The sequence below is a fragment of the Pleuronectes platessa genome, chromosome 4 (genome assembly GCF_947347685.1).
Source record: "Pleuronectes platessa chromosome 4, fPlePla1.1, whole genome shotgun sequence".
Lineage (NCBI taxonomy): Eukaryota > Metazoa > Chordata > Actinopteri > Pleuronectiformes > Pleuronectidae > Pleuronectes > Pleuronectes platessa.
Window position 1 is genome coordinate 6,615,936 of NC_070629.1, and position 21,220 is coordinate 6,637,155.

General features: G+C 41.2%; 1 protein-coding gene across 1 annotated transcript in view; it reads left to right on the top strand.

Annotated features, from left to right (window-relative positions):
* The window catches only part of zmat4a (zinc finger, matrin-type 4a), a 153,451-nt gene that overhangs the window by 106,692 nt on the left and 25,539 nt on the right, over positions 1-21,220 (top strand). The window contains exons 5-6 of the mRNA XM_053421814.1: positions 4,353-4,574; positions 20,032-20,128. Coding sequence (XP_053277789.1) covers positions 4,353-4,574; positions 20,032-20,128 — 319 coding nt within the window. The remainder of the gene's footprint in view (positions 1-4,352; positions 4,575-20,031; positions 20,129-21,220) is intronic.

Below are 21,220 nucleotides of genomic sequence, written 5' to 3' on the forward strand. Positions count from 1 at the left end.
GCCCTCAATCAGAGCACAGAGGGGAATTAAACAGTATATGGCACTAATGATGCACTAAATGGGAGGAAATGGTTTTGTTCCTTCATTTGCCTGCTGGGTAATCATTGAAACTGGAGAGCCATCATGTAATAACAGGAGTCTGCTGCCTCGCACGGAACGTAAAGTTAGCAGTGGGCTTAAGAGTTGTAAAAGCAAGTAAGTAAGTTCACTGGAGGAGGATGCAGACGATAGGCTGCACTGATGATGATAAATGATCTTTGCTTAGGTCTTGTATTTGTGCCCCTTTAATCCCTGAGTCTTTGCATAAAATTATGTTTCCTCTTTGCTTCTCATTTCCTCTAACTTGTGTGCATCTTTCACACAAGATGCATTCTCCAAAATTCTATGTTTTATGTATACGTGTTTTTAATATGAGAGTACTACTGGGGTTGAGGTGGATAGCGGGCAAACAAAGTGCTGTGCTTTGACTCTGGAGATTGATGGTTCTGTGTTCTACAAACCTCTGAACTCAATGTCCACTATAAATCTGCCCCCAGACTTACTGAGCAGACACACATATCCAGTAGCTGAGAAGCTAGATATTTCCCTAAAGAGTTAGTGAAGGCAAAATAAAAAGAAGCGAGAACATGTTGCGCCAGAAACATGAGGACTTCAAACTAAAGTTTGAAAGAAGAGTCTGGGGGTGTGTACAAAGAAATGAGATACCAGGCAGCTGTGGCCTCCTCTGCTTGAGGCTCGAGGCTCGAGGCTACAGAGCAGCTGTGCCCCAGTGTCTGTGGTTGACTTGCATTGCAGGTACGTATACGTGCCAGGTTTTGACAAGGGAGGACAAACTGTTTATTTCTCTGGTTCTGCCGTCTTTTATGAGTCCAACAGAATTGCAATGTGAAATCAGTCGAGTACCCTTTTATCATTTATCTGCACCCTTGGCTGAAATCCATTCATTAGTTATTTCAATCTATTGAGCTGAAGTTGTCGTTAAGTGACTTGTTTTTTATTGTTTCAAATTTCACTTCTGTGATTTTTCTTCTAGCCACCTCTTGCATTTCGGAATCTCAAATGGTCTCTTTTGAGACAGTCCCTCTAAACAACCATTTTTCTCTTTGATCGCTCAAATTGAATTAAAACTGCTAATGTCAATGTGAATCAATTTCAATGTGAGATGCCAAGCCCTGGTAAACAGTGCATTTTGTACAGATGCTGAAAATGGCACAAATGTATTTACCTGGGGACTATTTGGATGATTCCAGGGGACGCTGTGAATATCACTATTACCCACTACTGACAAAGGTGATTAGGTTGTTGGTGTAAGGTTGATAGTGTTTACAGCTTCTTCATCGGACACTGCAGTAATCTGGCAACAGCTCAATAATATCTTTATCTGCCGGACTGACCAGTCACAACACAGACCCAATAACATGATGCCAGTATTGTCAGGACATTTATTCAGAGAAATATATGCCATCACCTCAATGAGGCACATGAACTCAAATTCAACAAAGGCCAAAGAGACTTTCTGCAGGGGAAGTTTTAATCTCAGTCATGACTGATTAACAGCAGAAGGAATTTAGTCTTTTCACACATTTGGCGAGTTAGATTTAGTTTTTAAAGTACGTACCATGCACAGAAAAAAAATATTTTCACCACATCCTCAATTTTAAAATGGTTTAAACGTATTACATTTCATCTTCATATTCTAAATTGTGTCTGTACTATCCAAACATGTTGAAACAATTTCTATAAACCTGAAATAAAAAATGTATGTGAAATGGACTGACCTAGTTTTAGACATGTATAATCCAACAATAGAGTAAAATAATATGAATTGTAATAACTTGTGTAACACTCAGCACAGACTTTTTCCTGATGTTTAATCATTAAGAGAATCCAGAAAGAATATATATTTCTAGCTGGGGTTCAAAAGTAATCCGTAATATTATTATTAATAATCTCAAAAGGGATACATTAGCTGCGGTACTAGGAGCCCTAATAATAATAATAATAATAATAATAATAATGAAACCCCTGATTGAAGTTTGCAGCTGAAAAGTTGTTTGAAGCCTACAAATGAAAAGTGTGGATTCATCTAATTGCCCTTGAATAACAAAATGTCTTTGCTTTCATTCTGACTTGTTTGTCATCTCCACAAACATGACATATTTCTCAACTTTCAAGTTCCCCACAGCCTCTTAATTCTTCCTTCAACAGTTTGTCATCCCTGTCTGTGCTTCCTGGTAATTGCCTGAATATTATCATCAAGAGCGAGAGCTGTGCTTTCAGGTTAGAGTATATGTCTCATATGCCAGAGGTGGCTCTACAGCTTTGATGCAGCATTACCCGATTAGTTCTCCATTTATTTAAAGCGGCTGACGAGCAGCGAGCGAGAGGCTCTCCTACTGTATCCGAGGCTCTTTTAATCTGAAGCTTAGTGGCTAGGCTAGTTGGAGTCCTTGGGTTCCGTTACTGGATGCATTGTGCCTGCAAAGCCCTCCTTCGAACAGCTACTTTCATTTGAGCGAGGCATTACAGCTACGACAGCTCCAGGGCTGCTGAATTCGTAGCTGCCCTCTGACCTCCTCACAAAGGCAACTACAGGGATTTAATTACATCTGACAGTTTACATTGGCCCATTAGTTGGCGAGGTCAGCCTACAACCTCAAAGTCATAGTTTCATATCCTCCATAAGAGCCAGAGTCTGCGGATGACAGTAAACTGCTGAATGTAAAGATATGATGCAAATGTAAACTCAGCTGTGCTTCTGGCTCAAGAGCGGAGAACTCCAACCTCAGAGCAAAATGCTGACAGTTAGGGTTCTATACATCCTCACTGGAGTTGCCATTTTGAAATGTGACTGGTTTAATGGAACATAATGGGAGAACACTAAATGTTGACTCGGGGTGGGCCGAGCACTGGAGTGGTAAAACTGATTAAGTTGATAGTGCTGCTTTGTGTCGGGGGGCGCCCCAGCGCTACACTGCGCTCGTTCGGGGTTAATGCCGTCGTCCATGCATGAAGACACAAGTGGGCAGACACGAGGAGAGAGAGCAGGCTCTTTATTCCGTTTGCCAAGTAGGATTTAGGTTTTCCTCTTCAGGCATTCAATGGAGATAACAGCTTGTTATTGTGAGGGCTGCATGAGCGAGACGGCAGTCATTGTTACGATTCTGCTGATCAGCGCTCATTAAAGGCCTCACATTGATCTCTGTCTGCTGGCTACAAATCTTCACTTTAAAAAGCCAACTTGTGTTTCTAGGCTGTGTTGACATTCCATTAAAGAGGTCTGCGTTGTTGTTGTTTTATAAAACGCTGCGAAGATAGCTTCGAGCCATTTAAAAACAGGCCCTTTTACCCTTTTTATCTGATTTATGTTACATACATAGCAGCCAACTGCATTAATATGTGAAATAACAAGGTAAACATTGGCAGAATGATATAGAAGCTCAGGGTTCTGCAACCTTTACCATCTACGAAGCTATTGTGAGCCACAGAGACAGTAAATATCTGTCAGGAGCCAAAAGACAGATTCCAGATACCACAACCTTAATCTGAATTAATCAAACACTGTCATTATATTTATCAATTGGCAAAACATATCAGAAATATGTTTTACGACAATGAGGTGATCTGATCAATTGTTTATTTCTTGTTCGTTATTCCCATAAACCAGCAGTAGTGGTGGGGAAAGCAAACAAAATAATCCAAACCATAGACTTTATGAGATAGTGAATGACATGTCTCCACTAACTCCCACTATCTAGAAATGAAGGCACGATATCCAGGATACGAACGCCGCCTATTATGCAGTTATAGCTCGACCCAAACTCGAGTCAGTCTCAACAGTTAGCCATTATTTTTCAACCCATTTTGAAAGCATCAATTCACAAACCATGCATGCAGTAACCAAATGTCTGTAGTTAGATCCCTGTCTCATCTACTAACCTGGAGGAGGAGGGGTTTATGATCTATACCGCAGACAGTCAGCAGGGGGACGATCAAGATCTAGCTCAGGAATATGACTTTAGGCGTACAACAATATGGAAAAATGTACAAACATTCAAACATTTTCACAAACAGTATGTACAGTATAGAGAGCAACAAAGAGGGCTTAAAAATGGTATAGCTGGGGTTTGATGAACCATGTGCTTTTTATTAAAAGTGTAATTCACATATCTATTTAAATATGCACTATATACAGTAAAACTTGCCCATAATGGTGGCCGTACATTAACTGGTTATACTTAAATATATTTCACATAAAGAAAAACACAGCAGTTATATGTTACAGAGGCGCCTGTTTCTCCTTTTGACCATGGTGAAAACCCACCAAGTTTGTTTTGTTGTTTTTTCTTCAGAGGCATCCCCCAGTCCTGTAAAGAGCTCCCCTGAAACGTCCCCCATGACGTCCCCACGACAGCGCCGCGACTCAGACCGCTACTGCCAGCTATGCAACGCCTGGTTCAACAACCCCGGCATGGCTCAGCAACATTACGACGGCAAAAAGCACAAGAAGAATGCTGCCAGAGCAGACCTGCTGGAGCAGCTGGGCAAGACCCTGGACATGGGAGAAATGAAAGGTACAATTCTCTTTTTAGCTGACACTCATCATTCAAAGAATAGTTTTCATTCGCTTTTAATGTGAGGCGCCTCACAAAATGTATTGAAGACGTGAATGTGGTTTGTTTGTGTGGGCCTTTTGGCCTCAGTATCCAGGACAGATGTCTCTGACTCACACTAAAAGTCGTGTACACTGAGCGAGGGATCGGTCATGGCACAGTGTTCGGAAAGGATGTTGATGAGTCTTGTTCACCCCGGGGCTTCTCATCCACACAAGGGGCTGACCTATTAGAAACCAACAGGATGAATTTCATAGTTCATGAAGTTCATGACATCCCATAGACTCCATAGGAACTGTGTAGTAACTGACACTGACCTTTGACCTGTCCCCGAGGGATCAGTGATGTTAATTGATATTTGTTATAAAATGCTGTAAAGGTATGGCTTTGGACAGAGTTTGGGCTTCGAAGGTCAACAATAATAATACAAATATATTGAATTTAGAAATAGAAAAACAGAATAGCTTCAAATTATTGGTATAGGAGATATGGGAAAATGTTTAATAAAATAAAAAAACATTTAACCATCTAAAGGCGTTTTAATCATGTTTATTTAATCCCACAAAGCTTGGCTTGGTTTTCAATGAACAAAAAATGAAAGTAGAATTTTGGTTTTTATTTTGAGAAATGTAAAAATGTGATTCTAAATGAGAAATTTGTCCCATTTCTTATGAGTGCTTTGACAGCTCTCACTAATTGGTCATATTTATAACTATTCTTAAAAACAAGGGTGTAATATCACCCTATTTATGTTATGGCCACTAAGTCCGGTGTAAACAAGATGCACTAAACTGAAATATTGTCACCTCTTAAAAATGATGTGTTAGCAAACAATTACCACATCGAGCAGCCTAAGTGGAACATTAGCCTTCAGTTTGAGTTGTGTCTCTGTCCCAATTTTAATACAGTCATGGTCCTTACAGCTTGACATGACAAAATGTATTGGAACATGTCAGTGTTGTGGTATGATATTGTTAAAGCACAATTTGTTTCTGTTCCCATTGATCTATCAATTATTTTACACTACTGCTTTCCCCAATATATCCTGGTCCCTTGTCTGCTAATGCTATAAACTTGTTAAAAATGTTGCCTGTTTAGAGAGCTGGGGCTTATGGGTCATGTCTTTGACCTGATAATCTCCCTTTCACTTTCCTTGTCCTTCTTTATTGGTATCCTCAAGTGTGATCACCAGCTGGCTGTTAGCTGTCTGTGTTTGAGCAGGTAACAGTGAGTTTACTACAGCCTGATATCACTGAAAACTGTGGCCTGCTGCGGCTGGAGAGGCAGGTGGTGAGAGCGGTTATGAGGCTGGAGCGCAACAGTGTAGTGTCTAAAATTATGTACTGAAAGAAGCGTTTTTGTAGAGTTTGGAGGAATGAACACAGTCAGTTATACTCCTCTTCTGGGTTTGTCATTCTTTGGGTTGAGCAGATTCCTATTTGTCAGAGAACAAAAGTTCTTCACTCCTGAAAGTCTTGACCACGGTCCGAACCAAATGTCATCTTTGACACATTATTACACTTTATCGTTTACACTTTAGAGTTGGATTCACATTGTATTTTGAACCAGCAGACTAACTTTTGTTGAGCATTCCTACATCCTGTTGTCATCTTATGTCTACCTATAATTGACATGTTGTCAGTTTGACAGGTAGTAATCTCTCTGTTGAAAAAAGAAAATTATTAATTTGGGATATTTTTTTGCCAGTGTAATATCATTATTGTACTACCAGCGAAATGAAAGTGCTCATTGATCAAACATATCAGATCTTTAAGACTGAAAGCAAAGTCCTTCCAGGATGTTTGCAAGGATTTTGTGCCTCTTCTGCTTTCTTAATTTCTTCTAATGTTAATAACTATCTCAACTTCCTGGAATTAGTCCGAAAGTCCGAATTTTCAGTATTTCCACACTGCATATGATCTGAACCAAGGTGGTTTGATCCAGACTGAGACCACCTCTTTTGGTCAGACAAATTTTTTTCCATTCACACCTGTTAATTTAGAAAGTGAGCACTCCTAAGACTCAGACCACACAAGGTGTGTATGAACCTCATATAAAGGATTTCAAAGAGAGCATTGTTGTTTCCTTTTTGTTTGGGGAAATCTTTATTGCTGAGTGATCTCTTGTGATCCTGTGGCCAATAATGTCCTGAGCAGTATTGATCAATGGGGGAGAACAGCGTCTCATCTGTAAAGACTGTTCTCTCAGCCGCTGAAGTGACGGACAGCCTTTTTGACGTGAGCTGTCTCCTCCTGGAGTCCACCAGCGTGTCACAAGCTGTTCATTTTACAGAAGGGAGGAGAACGTTCTTCCTTGTACTCTCGCAGTCACAATATGTCAATAACAATTACACAATATAATTCCATCCATGCGGAGGGTCGGCTGCCAGAAGAGCAGAAGGAGCCCAGAGGTGTAAAGGGCACTGACGTGTGACGGCATCCAATGGGAGAAGCAAGTCCTCACAGTTGATTGGACACACACTTCTATCTCCAGGATTGATTGGCTCTTTGTGCTTTATACAGTAGCTGCATTGTGACTAATTGAGAGCAGATTGGGTGGTTGCAGTCGGTTCGGCTTTGTCATGTTGGTTATTGTGGTTAGAGGTTATGATTTTTTTTTTTTCATAACACTAACAGTGCAGTTGGTTCAGGTTGTTGCTTTCTGAATAGCCTAAGGATTTTTATTTGTGAGGGTTGGATTTAATCATATCTAAAGTGGTAACAATCCCACAACCGTCTTGGAATGTGTATTCCTAATGGCCAGAGGAACTGCAGTGTCGACTTTCTTGCAATAAGAACATGTGATATGTTCAATATTAGAAACATTTGAATAAACAGGCGATAAGCGCTCTGTCAGCGGTCAGTGGAGGCAGAGCAGTGTGCCTTCAGTCTTCAGATAAACTACAGTAACCAGCAACTTTTATCATTTTCATTTTTACGAGGTCGGACCGACGATGACATTCTCAGGTGTCGAGGGTGCTGACCTCCGTCATGGTAACTTTTTTCTTCAAAGTAAAAGCACGGCATTAATATTGTTCCCGTAATGCTTGACATCAAATAGAATTACAGAGCTTTTATTTTTGAAAAGCTGTAAAAGTTTGGGTCTGTTGCTTATTATACCTTTTTATGTTTCTATGTTATTCTCATTTGATGGAAGAAAATCTAATATAAAGTGGGTGTTAAGAAGCAGAATATATAGCTTTTCCTCTGTCTAATAACTCCAGAAATCACCATCTGTCTGATTGGCATGTTGAGAATGGACACTGCTCTCTAGCCATAATAGCATCACCAGACATTTTGATCTTATACTAAAATGTAGTGTTGCTGGAAACAAAACCATTACAAAATATTGTTGATATAACACAGTTTTTTGGGTTGGGGTTTGATTCTGGTCTCCCCCTCTTCACTCCGACTGTAATCTGTCCCAGTCCTCTGTGCCGCAATGCCTTTGTTTTGCCCTATGTTAGAAAGAGACGCGTTCGCCAACATCAACACAGTCATTATGGAGAGGGTGAAAATGTCAGCGTGCAATAGCTGCACTATTCAGCACTTGGGCTAATGAGTGTTTCTCTCCGGCGAATATCAATTAGTAATGAAGTGGCAAATCATCCTATCAGGAAGAACCAGCACTGTGAGCCTGTGGAGTGGAGAATGGGACCGTAGCGGGCCAGGCAGGGGAGGCAGGGGAGGCAGGGGGATGCTGCTTCCAGAGAACCCACGGCTCCACTTCTCTACATTTCCTCCTTTCATCTTTTCCTGCATCTGCTGTTTTCCAATTTCCTCTCTTTGCCCTCACTCTGCTTGCCATTCCCTCTCCCTGACCTCCCGAGCCGTCTTTGAGCTCCTCTCAACTCGCTGAGAAAAATGTGTAGTCTGACTTAAAAGACTGCCATGTGATGGAATATTCAACCAATCCCATTCATCCCGGTCGATGCTGTCATCCAGGGGTCTACAGATTGTTGTTGTTGTGCATACGGAGCTGAGCAGAGATGGAAAGGTGATGGCAAAGATTTGAAAGAGGAGAGAAAAGATGTGATGCTTTATCTACAGTGAGAGGCCATTAGCAGTCCACTGTTCCTGTGTTTGAATTATATAGACCCTTCGGGGGTCAGCTGCAGTGCAACGTGGTGCCCACCTTAGCTCCAACCAACATGGAATACATAAAAAAACGAGTTATTTAAAATGTTTTACAGCCGACTGTCCAGAGACAAAGTGCTGAGATACAATGCATCAGCCAAAATTATGAGTAAATATAAGCTTACTTTACCAGAAAACATATGTCCCCGTACACCTGCATTCTTGTAAATGGTTTTAAGTCATTCTGTTGTAAGAAAAATTGAGTTTAATTTACTGTAGTAGTGAGGACTGTAATGTTTGCAGTATTGCAAATGGGATGGACAATTAATTAGCAGTAGATTGTCCATGAAGACAGTCATGTGGACAGATGTGTGAGCTCATCCCCTTGTTATCGCTGCAGTGGGTTTATAATAGGTGATGATGCCTATTTTCTCAACAAATTGGAGCAATTACGCTAAAGCCACTTGTTCTCCACTTAAATTCTATTATCGAGGTATTTTGAATATACTATTATAAAATCATTTCCTTTCCTATACGTCACCTTGGTACCGTGAACTGGATTCAAGAATTACAGGTTCAATCTATTCCAACGTTTCTCACTGCATGGAATTATTTTTAGTAATGTAAGATGAGATATGGGGTTGCTATGACACTAAAACCTGCTCTTATTGCTGAATTATTGTAACTGATTGGGGAAAAAAATTGAATTTCAATCTCTTTTGATATGGATTTCTGGTTATCCTTTATTGATACCCATATGAATGAGTGCTTCCCTATTTCTCACATTAATCATTACATACTGAGCACTGCACAGTATCCAAATGTCAACACATATTCAAACCCTCTGTGACAGTTATTACAGAAGACCCCACATAGTAGATTAATGGTATTTCTATTTCTGTTACAGCCTTCAACACATCCCTAAACATTTAATTATTGTAAATGTCAACAATGGTTTGCTATCACGTCTTCAGTGAACAAAAAGTATCCGACACTGAGTGACTCTTGGGCCCCTGTGGACCTGGAGCCGCTGCCTGGTTCTCATATTGATAATCAAGGTCCAGGTTTAGTGTCAAAGGTCAAAGCACAAAGGTGGAATTTGCAATTTCCTCCAAATAGATCCACTGCAGTAGATCTGCAGTATTTGTAGACATAGCTGTAAATAAGGCATGTGAGGAACACAGGAAATACATAGGAAAGTAATGAAGGTTCGCTGAGCTTCACTAGTACAAGCAACCTGCAATAAATCCAACCTTTATCTATCCTCATGTATCCAAATGAGGTCAACACCTTTAAAACTGGTTTAATTAAAGTGAACATTATAACCTTTATAAAGGTTCATTTTATTCCTTTGACTGTTGCATTAAACCGCATCAGTAAAAAAAAGTGTACCTAATAAACTGTCGAACAAGTTCGGTGTGTGGTCAAATATATTGCTTAGTGGGTCAGAGACCCTGGATCTTTCTTTAGATTATCACCACACTCGTCTCCTTTAAAGTTTGAAGGTGAAAAGATAGATGTGGAGGGAAGTATCATTTTAACGAGTCTTATTTCAGCTCAGGCCGGGGTAATGAGCGTACATGAGGGGACCATAGATCACTGTAATTATCTAAAACTAGAGGAATATAGACACATGATTGCTATTTAATTATTTTTATTGCACAGGGATATAATGGGACTCTTATAAGAGGCTGAAACATTATACTTTTTTATCTTGCTACATCCTGTCCCCGTGCAGCAGCTACATTAAACACAGGGCTAGAGCCTGAGCATCTGTCCTGCTTCAGTGGGGCAGTATCTCTGTCTGGAGTGAAGAGGCCTCCCAGCTTCACCCTGATACCTGACCGGGACAGACAGTGTAAAGCCAGGCTGCATGCAGCTCCTTTCCCTTCACTGCTGCCCATCAGTTCACCAGAGTGGTAGCCACTTGTTACCAATGTCTGTAAAAAACCTCTGCATGAGGGCCACATTATACACAAGTCACTGCTTTATCTCTTTTAATGCAGGTTTACCTCTGCCATTTACTGCGAGTTTCTAGCAGAGAACACCTAATCATAAAATGTGCCCACATGCTGTCATTCCTCTTGTTTTATTAATCACTCTAACTTGGGCTATGTGCTTTACCTGCTGTGCTTTCCAGCACCAGCAGACATAGGATACATCCACTAATAATTGTAATCCTTGCCAGAGAGGATAATATTATATATTTAATAATGCAAAGTAGACAGCCACGTAGGAAAAACTAATTAAAGTGGTTACTGTATATTCCCATAGGGATCAGCCATTTTAAATATTACTCAGTGAGCTGTGTTTTTACGTTAACTCTAATCTGAAGGGAAACGTTCATTCTGACCTTGTGGTTTTGCGTATTTGTGGTTTTGACAAGTGCATTAAAGTGAGCTTGAAATGGAGTCGACAAGGACGACTTCTGGTTGGAAGAGAGTGGTATAGGAAGGATATGACAGAACAAGTCAGCCTTTTTCCACATGAACCGATGTCTGCTGCAGTTTGTGTCAAATTTGACAGAGCGGCAGTCTGTGTGTTCTATGTAGTGCAACAAGACAGCACTAACAGATGCTGCCTGTGTTTGATGTGAGAGGATCTCCTGCATTCACCTGTACAATGACACCTTACCTGAGTGATGAAGTATTCCCACACTCTGCTGCCCGCACTGTGGAACATTGATCTCATAGAATCTGTATTATATTAGATGGTGCCTTAAACAAATGCAGTTTACGAGGGGCTTATTTGTACGTTGTCAAATATGTGTTACACGAGCATGGAAAACACAATGGAAAAGCAAAAATATGAATGTGAACACTACAGCATCAATGCAAAATTGACAACACAACTACAAAAGCCACACAACAGAAACACAACCACAATGGAAGTCACAGACAATTGATTTCAGTCCTTGTATGTGATATCTCAGGAACAGCTTCAGGGAATCAAGAGATTCCCTGAAGCTGTTTTCTAGCCCTTTGAGTGGTCTTCAAGGCTAGAAAAGTGCTATATAGATAATAACACTGTTTATTGTGCTGCCGTTAGAAGTTATCAAATGGTTTCAAAACAATATATCCTGAATAAACGTTGTGTTCTGTGTTAGCCATCAATATATGTTCCTCAGATCATAATGACATGTATGTTCATGTAAATAAGGTTTCTTTACCATGAATTCCAAAGAAGTGTAACATGTATGGTAATGAGTGGGAATTTAGTGACTTCGGTGTCACGCAATTATGTGTGAGACCGGTCCAATGTTGTGTATAGCCATATATATTTAATTCAATAGTGGTCAGGAAAAAAAATTCTTTCTGGTGCTGGAAAATCTGTGAAAATTACTCAAAATACTAGAAATCAAAAGTCACTTTGAGTCTATGCTGTGCCAAAGGCAGGGTTCTCCCTCCCAGCCATTACCATGGCTTTCAAAGCAATAGTCCATTATAGTTCACGTGTGTTCTGCATCTGCTGCGTCTCTTGTTTAAAACGACCCTGAAAATGATTTCAGACCGAGCAACACCGTTCACAAAGTGCCTCTTCTGGTGATGCAGCTCCTCCCAAGAGCAGAGAGAAAGCTCTTCACAAGAGAGAGAAAGAGTCATGCTGAAAGCATTTCGAGAGCAAAAGTGCTAAATCTCTGTGTCTGTCTCCCACCAGCTGCAGCACCTACCTAAGCGGCCACCTGCCTTGGTTTGAGTAGTGGCCCCAAAAGGCTCAGAGAATTTCAAAGTGCTCGGTTGTTTCACATCTCATCTTGCTTTAGCTGCTTACAAAACTTGACACACTTTAAAAGTGAAATGGTTTCAGCTGCAGAAAGTGTTTTCAGTTTTCTCAACATGTGGCAGGATTTGAATCAATGATCAGAACCTGTCAAATGCACCAAGGAACTTGTAGTACATGTCTCTCAAGAAGAAACACAAGTTTGTCATGTTGTTTATTACAGGAGCCAGCGAGACTGAAACACCCTCTCCCAAATCTAAACCCTTTAATATTTCTGTAAACCATTTTTTAAAACAAAGACGCTCAGTGTCAGAAGCTCTTTTTGTAACACAAGTAAATACAAGACAGAGTTGTAACTCCTTTTCTTTGGTCATTTGCGAGAGCAGATGGAAATTTAGAGTTTGCTCCATTTTCAGCATAAGAATCCGAAATGTGAAGAACTACTCAGCTCATTAACCGTTCATAAAATACGTCAGTATCTTTAAAGAGACACAGCTTGTTAGCATCTCGCTAGCAACAACTGGGTATCAAAGGGATAGTTCACAGAAAAATGTACATTCAATCAGTATCTATTCACATCTATGCCGATGGAGGGTTGAGTGAGGAGTTCCCTGGTACAAGGGCATTTTCATTTTAATCAGTTACCTGGATAGGTGGCTCTCACCAGTTACATTCAGGACAATGAGAAGAACATTATGACTTCAGGGCTATGTGGGACAGCAGGTTTCTGTGTCACATATTCCCTGTCTTTGACCTCTTTACCTTTTTAGACATTGGTGTTGTTAATATTTCTAATATGTTCATTCATTTTCTTTGACTGGTCATTGAAGTTTTACTGGTAATGGTTTAACTCTTAATTTCCACTGGTCAAAAAATTCCAACAACACCAATCCTGCTCTCTCTAAGATGGAAACAATCAGCATTCGATCCCCGATCAAATGACCCTGAAGTAGGCCCATGTTTTTATCGGCTCCTGTTCTGATCGGCAACGATGGAACATGACACCTGTAGGTGAAGGTGCTAATCTGACATGACAGTGAGAGATCCTCATTGTTTGCTGTATTTTGAAGTCGAACAATGACGCACGAGAAAAGCAAACCCCTCTTCTGGCAATAGGAGATGAGTTACTCACCTTCTGGAGATGTTTTACCCACAGTTAAAAAACTTGCGTATACCTGCTAATTGTGGTGTAAATGAGATATATGATGAAGGCTGCTAAAATGACACTGACACAGTTTTTAAAATAAATGTTGGCTTTTGTGGCATTGAAGCTACAGAGAGAAACTAAATCCTGTAATATCAGCATGTACAAAAAGTGTATGTCGATTGTGTGCAAAGATAAAAATCATGCTTTTATCCAGACACCATAGATGCATCACTATGTTTGGAACCGGTTGTGTCCAGCCTTGTTGCGCTGGCACTATTGAATTTGCTAAGATCACAACGCAACGTAGTTTAAACTGTGGCAACAGAGACAAATTCAAAGTGATGTGGTTCAGTAGCGTGCATGTGCATTGGAGACATTTCTCAACTTGGCTGAGTGACCCTCTCTGATATCTTGAAGCCAAGAGAGAAAAGAGGAATCATAAGAGGCTGTCTGAAGTCACGTTCTCTTAGATCCAGCGGCAGTCAGGTGCTTCTTCCTCATTACTCCGGTCACCATCCTCATGTAACTGTCAAACAAGGACACAGGGCTGTTTGATGCTGTCGGTTCTCACTCCCAAAAACAAAATTTACACTCCATTCAATCCTGTCAAACACCCGGAAAGAATAATTGTCTGTTCCGGACACCATCACAGCCGTTTATAAAAGATGCAGCTCTGGCAGATGTGATTTTAGCACATTGATCTCCTCTTCCTCACTTCCTGCTCTTGTGCTGTTCTTCTTTCTGCAGAGCCTTGCAGTAGAAGTTCTCAAGCTGTTGCTCCTTCGTTGCCTGTGTGGTAATTCCACTACTCCCCCTGACCCTGAAATAGATATTATTACTATTATTGCCTTAATAACAGGGTCAGGGGCGGGTAAATTACAGTGAACTGATCAGGGTCCTCTTCCGGAGGAAACAAAGGCCAAAGCCTGTCCCTGTGCCCACTAACTGCTTTAATTGAGACACTAGATTGGATGAGCAGGAAGCCAGCCATCTACTAACTGCACATTTACAATGTTTTCCACTTTTTAAAAACTTTAGAGTAAAGATTTAATTCTGGAGGGGCCATTTTACAAAGTAATCCATTATGGTATGTCCGGCAGTTGCAACAATAATTTATCTCAGATTCAGCATATGCTCTTTCAGCGTATGCATATGCATCAGAGAGGGAATGAGCTAACTTGCACCAGCTGAGTGGGGCAGATGGCTGCTGGTTAATTTAGCGTGAACCCTGGACCTGCACCACCTTTCCCTGCACATAAACAGGCCACACAGAGGACCAGGCTGCTGATCAGTCATGCTGCCACCATGTTCCCTCCCAGCGGCTCAGGCAATAGGTCTCAATTAGCTGAGAGACAACTAGAGATTTACTACAGGGGGCAAATGGAATAACTCAACCTCAACACCATCCCAATCTGGTGTACTGGTGAGCCAACGCACACATGAAGGGGGCAAATATAGACCAGCAGTTACCAGGTTTGATTCAAGTCTTTTTAAGTATGCATTTTTGGGGCTTTGACCTTTAGGACAGAGTCTAGGATTTAAACACGGGTAGAGCTGCCTCATTGGGGCGGCAGCTCTACCAGATGAATTTTCCTCCGCCCCGTTTGATTAGATTGTTGACACTCGACTGGAGATTATTCATGTCCTAACACCAGGTATGAGTATGTGGCACATCCATATTCAAGGTGGAAATTGTTTTGTCCCGTGTAGGGATGTGTGTCGCTCTGTCAGACTATTCAGTATAATAATTTTCAGACATGAAATCCAGACCTTGTTTGCGAAATTGCAGTCTCCGGAGTTTACCCTACTCACACAAGCAAAGCAGCAGGAAATTATCTTATCAGATGTCTCTTTAGGTGAGTGTTGGTGCATCAGGAAGGAACAGGATGTAATATATTCATTCTGCAGAGATCACATGTTTTTGTTTACAGCACATCCGGCTCTGCCCTTGTCATCAAAAGCCTTCTTGACATCTTTCTCTGGGTCTTGTACGTGCATGGCACCACTTTTTCATCCTGAGATGTTTGTTTTGTTTTGTCTTTTCCCCCAAAACGTTTTGTGTCTGTCCCATGTTAGAAACATTCTCAACACACCATCTGACTTGCGGCTGGCTGTATAGAAACTCCAGAGAAAGTCTGCAGCATGTGACTCAAAACGATTTTGAAATACAACTCCTCTGGAGAATGTCCAGATGTTACCTGCAGTTCAGTGCATCTCTAAAAGCAGCATATGTGTCTGGATGATACGTGTCTGTGTGCATTTGAGACACAAACCATAAAAATGCATTGTATGATACATCGTATTTCATTTCCTCACACTATTTATTACTTTTTCTGAAAATTGAAGTGTGACAAAATAAAAATAAAACATCCATATTAGTTTGAGAAGCCTCCAATGCTACTCCTGAGTTCATGTTCTCTGGAAACATGTAGCTGTAGATTAAGCTTCTGTAGCTTCAGAGGAGTTGGATCCAGCAGAAGTAAGTGCTATCAGCCTGTATTGATTTTACTGTTGCAGCTTCTACATCTTTGATTTGGTTTTCCATGATACCATTATAACCTCTGATAATATAACAATTTGTGTCCAATATTTTGAGAAGCAGTTGTGTATTTCAAGGCAAAAGAAAATGCTCTGTATTCCTGATCATGACGTTTTCGATTCCTGTCTTAGCTTTAGTGATCTCATACAAATCCCCCCTTTGATCAGGGATTATGGGCTCAACTTCACTCACAAGGGTTCAGCACCAGGTCCAGACCGCAAACTGATGGTGTATAGGCCTAAAGAGCTTATGAGTCTTAGTAAATCAGGTGCTGAATGCGGGCAGATTAGAATGGCAATCTAAACTAAAACTGATTTTAGCCACATTGTTTTTATAAATCAAGCCCTTGTTGCTCTGACAAGCCAAAACAATTAAACAATGTGTTATGTCTCCTAAAAAGGTTCTCCCCTAAGACAACCAACATAAACAAATGAGTCAAGTAGTTGTAGCAAATACATACAAAATGAGTGCACAGAACAGTATCTGCAAGCAAAACATACTTGCAAGGAGCATTTTCACTCTGCAAGTGCACAGAACATAATTTAAACCCTCCAGTCTCCAGCCTGCACTTCCAATTCAGTTTTCTGTAGCAAAAAGCACAAACAGCTTATCTTACAGGTTGTTTATGCACTATTCACATGTGTAATGGTCTTTATAGAAATGGCTGAATCCGCTGCCAAGAAGGGGGTTAGGTCCAAAATAGGCTGGGGACTGGGGTGATCAACATGACCGATCAAAGGAGTTGAGCTTCAGCCACTGTCCAAACCTCTAAAGTCTCAAAATTCAACTTGACAAGCGAGCTGTTGGCTGGCGGTGTTCATGCAGTTGTTTACGCCCAGAAATACTCTGATTGACTGGACAAAACAGACTCAACCAGGAAGGATCAAAGGATGTGATGCCTCTCCTCTAACCTATGAGACAACATCAGAACTAAACCAAACAGAGAGAGAGAGAGCCCTGCCTCCTCTTTGTTGTCTTCCTCTCAGTCAGACCAAATTCCCCTGAGGGAAGAAGAGAAGACATCATGAGTCAAGGATCATTTACATTTCATAACCAGCGGGCTGGAAGCATGAAACACCAGGAGTCCTAAACCTTGGCCTCCCCTAACCCGGCCCCGAGTTTGAACTTGAAAATCAGAGATGAGCAGCATCCCAAACGCCTTCCTCTTGGACTGTTTCATTTCAGTTGTTTACCCACTGGCTTCTTTCTTACTCTGTGTTTCTCAGATCATTTTTTCTTCACATGCAGCAGCTCCACAGCCTGTTCCTGTGATTTTTACAGTAATGACATTCCAACTTAGGCCAAATAAATGAGACTGCAGAGAATATTTCTCTTACTCCACATCCTCTCCTGAGCTTCCTCCCTTTTTCGCAGCTAAGGGGCAAGTTAACCAAAACAAACGAGCTTTCCCTCGAGTCACACGCGACGCCTCAGAAAGTAGGAAGTAAATGTGATGGAGCGGAAACACTGCAGGGGCCCGAAGGCTCCCGGGGCTTCATCGCTCATGCAGGGCAGCGCCGGGAGGGAAGAGCCGCAGGTGGCTTGTCAGTGATGGATACCAGGGGCTGCTGCATAATCTTTCACCCTTTCAAAAAGTGTTTGAGAAGCAAGCTGTCAAAGGGCCACTGCAGAGGAGACCCTCGCTGCCCGCTGCAGAACTCAAATGTCAGCTCATGACTGCGTCTGGGGACGGCCGTGCAAAATTGAAATCTCAGTCCTGGTGGCGACTGACAGAGTGGTTATTGTACAGTTTATCTGGGGGAAAGTGAAACGGAGAGATTTTTACTACCCTCCGCTGTGGGGAACATTGGCTCCTATCAAAATGTTAGAAGCAATCAGCTGACGTCGACCTCTAGGAGGCAAGTTTTTAGCGAATGGTCAATTTTCAAGTTGCACCTGCATTTACACTGAAATGATTTTATAGCTTGGCTTTCAGCCGCTCTTTTTGTGCTGTGTAGATTTGGAATTGATGATTGCGGCGGGAGGGGGGGGGGGGGGGGGGGGTTAGATTGAGGAGGATATGGAAATGTGATTCAATGAGCGCAGGGTGACATTTATATTCTCTTGGCCTTTTGCTCCGAGGGATATTTACGGAGCGGTTAAACTCGATTGTGAGAGCCGGGCAATCAAGGCAACCATTTTTCATACAACAATAAGATTAGTACAACATGACAGCGATTATGCAGGTTGCTCATAATTTGCAGCAACAGGGCGCAGACTCAGTGCAGCCATTATCATTACTTAGTCTGAGGACGTTGTTTATGCATAGGCGACTTATTCAATTCTCTTGATGGCAAATACTCAAGGTCTCAGGGTCTGTGTACGGCCTCAGCTGAGTCCTCTCTCCCGGCTTTGTGATTTTCCTCTTGCCTGTATGACATCAAATCACAGATCTTATGGATTTATTTTGTGACAGCATACCCCTTTATAGTATATAGAGTATCCTTGCATCACAGTGGAAAAATCTACCTGCGGGCACTGGTGGACGGATGTGATTTCATGGATATTCAAACATAAAAACCTTTTTATTTAGAAAAAGTAGAGCTTTGTTGTCCGTGCAGGCTGCTTCACATACCACAGTGTCAGGGCTGGTTGAAGTGAATGAGAGGCTGTTATAAATTACAAGATGGCTTCTTTTATTTTTTTTTTTAAATGAAAATAATTGGGTCAACATGGAAAAACCTGGAAAGGCTCATTAAGAGCAACATAAGGCTACTGTTCCTGAATGCAAGAAAAGAGACCTGAACTAGTGAAGGCTGTGTTGACCTATTCTTATTCTGACCATAATGTTGTGAAGGGGCTGCTCCCAGAGAAATGTCTTCTGCCACAGCTGGTGGAGCTAACTGGACTTCGGCTAGCTCAATTGCAGCATCAGCGACATCATTGCTCCTGCTGAGATTGGCTGGTGTGTTTTGTTCCTTCTTCCAAAATCATTTCCTACATATATACTTTTCCCACTATGTTTAACAGCTCAATTAAAGGTAAACAAACAAGCTTGGAAACGCTCATCAATGATCAGTTGAACTAATTGATATTTCAGGGTTTTTCCTTCTTTATGTTGAACATATTGATATCACACAACACCCAGCAAAATTAGCTCTCCATGGTCCTGAAACTACAGCTAGATATTTTCAGTAATGCTAGTGCCTAACTGGCCCAAACTCTAGGTCCACCCCTGGGTGCCGAGCCTTTACAGTGTCAATGAAATATGATTCAGAAAAGCCTTACCAGTTTGTATCAAATAAAGTACCTTAATTGTCATTGTGCAACAGAATCTATAAAACTTTATAATATATATAAATATAATGTATATAATATCCATGAATTAATTGTTATCATATAGCAAAAACCCCTGCTCAGCAGTCTGTTATACTGTAACACAGCATCTTAGCTGTCACTGGGTAAATTGCAGAATCACAGCATTCCCCTCGTAAAATACTCTACAGGAATGTGCTTTTTAATTGGCCGGCACAACGTGATGCTGGGTGATGCTGTGTTTCAGAAGAAGCTGAGCCAGATTAAATTGTATTACTATTTTATCTGAAAAAGCTAAGGCCTCAAGTGCCAGCTGTCCGCTTCAGCTGTGAAATGTATTACCTGTGTGATTTGAAATGCATGAAATGTCATTGACTGCACAGTTCTAAATGATTTTTGCCCCTCCATCACCAGCAGCCTGTATCAGCAAAGCAATCTCAAAAACACACAGGAAAGCTCACCCACAGCACAGTGCTCACATGTATCTGCATGAATGTGTTCTTCGTGTAGGCTGTCTCAGTTTCGATGGATTGTTTACACTGTATTTTCTATTCTCTTGCATAATCAGGTCAAAATGAATAATTATAATCTACAGTCCTCACTCCAGTGTACTCGAAGATGTGTTTGTCAGGTGTGTTTATTTCCTTGACTGATTCATTTTGTGTTTTTGTTTGATGCCAGGTCTGAAGCGGAGCTACACCTGTGAAGTGTGCAGCGTCACACTGAACTCGGTGGCACAGTACCATGCACACCTGCAGGGCTCAAAGCACCAAAACAAGTGAGTGGATCACACCACTGTTCACTGCAGCAGCAGCACAGTTAACTTCCACTTTTAACTTTTAATGCTGTAGAGCTAAATGCTGAATTCTACACCTCATTGTTGGCACAAAATTACTGTTTTCCCAGCTTTCACCTCCAAATCCCCCTGCTTCCTCTGCACCTTTGCACTTCAGATGCAGTGCATTTCATATTTCATGCATAAATTATGTGAGCATTGTAGCAAGCTGTGTTGCTGAGACAGAAATTCCAGGAGGCTTTGCTGAGGGCGTTACGTTCAGTCCAGGATTCTTGCACTGAGCTGCTTCCCTGCTCAGAGGAGCTAACTTGTGGCTGTGTGGCAGACAGGAAGCAATCTCAAACTGAGAATCGACAAGCTTTTAAAAATACAAAGAGGCGGCCTGCTGCTGGAGCTCACTCTCCTATGTCTGTCTCCAAACAAGCTATAAAGCAAAAGCTCATTTGAAAAACCTGCGCACAGCCAGGTTGTCACAACAGGCATCTTAAATGAATACCAGACCAAGCTTTTGAGAATTCATGTACCATTAAGCAAACAAATAGGACTGAAGTGAACATTGGTCACTTGGTGTTTCTTGTTACCCTCTGTGCAGTGTTCACCCTACCCTTACATCATATACATATTATAAAATATATTTTCATTTATAAAACACAGTAATTGCGAGGCTGATCTTCATTATATTTATTTATAGTCATGGTAACCAATATAGGCCTTATACATAGCAACTGATTCCCACCATCCTGGGAATAGTTCAACATTTTTCGAAACACTTTTTTGCTTTCTTGTAGTGTTTTTTCCTTTGTTGAAATTCTCTTTACAGGTCGAGAGCTGTCAATAAACAATTAGTGAATGAAAAATAAAATAATTGGCTTCAGTACCTGTCTGTCACTAACTGACCTGCCTGCCTGCTCATACTCTGCCCCGAGCTCTCACTGTTACCAGCTTTTAGCAGCTGTCAATCAGTTCATGTTTGTGTTTTGGGGCCATAGCTTTTTGATCCGTTTTTGACCGGAACCCTAGCTTTAACCTCACAATTATTTGTTTAATCTGTATAACAGTAATGTAAAAATGACA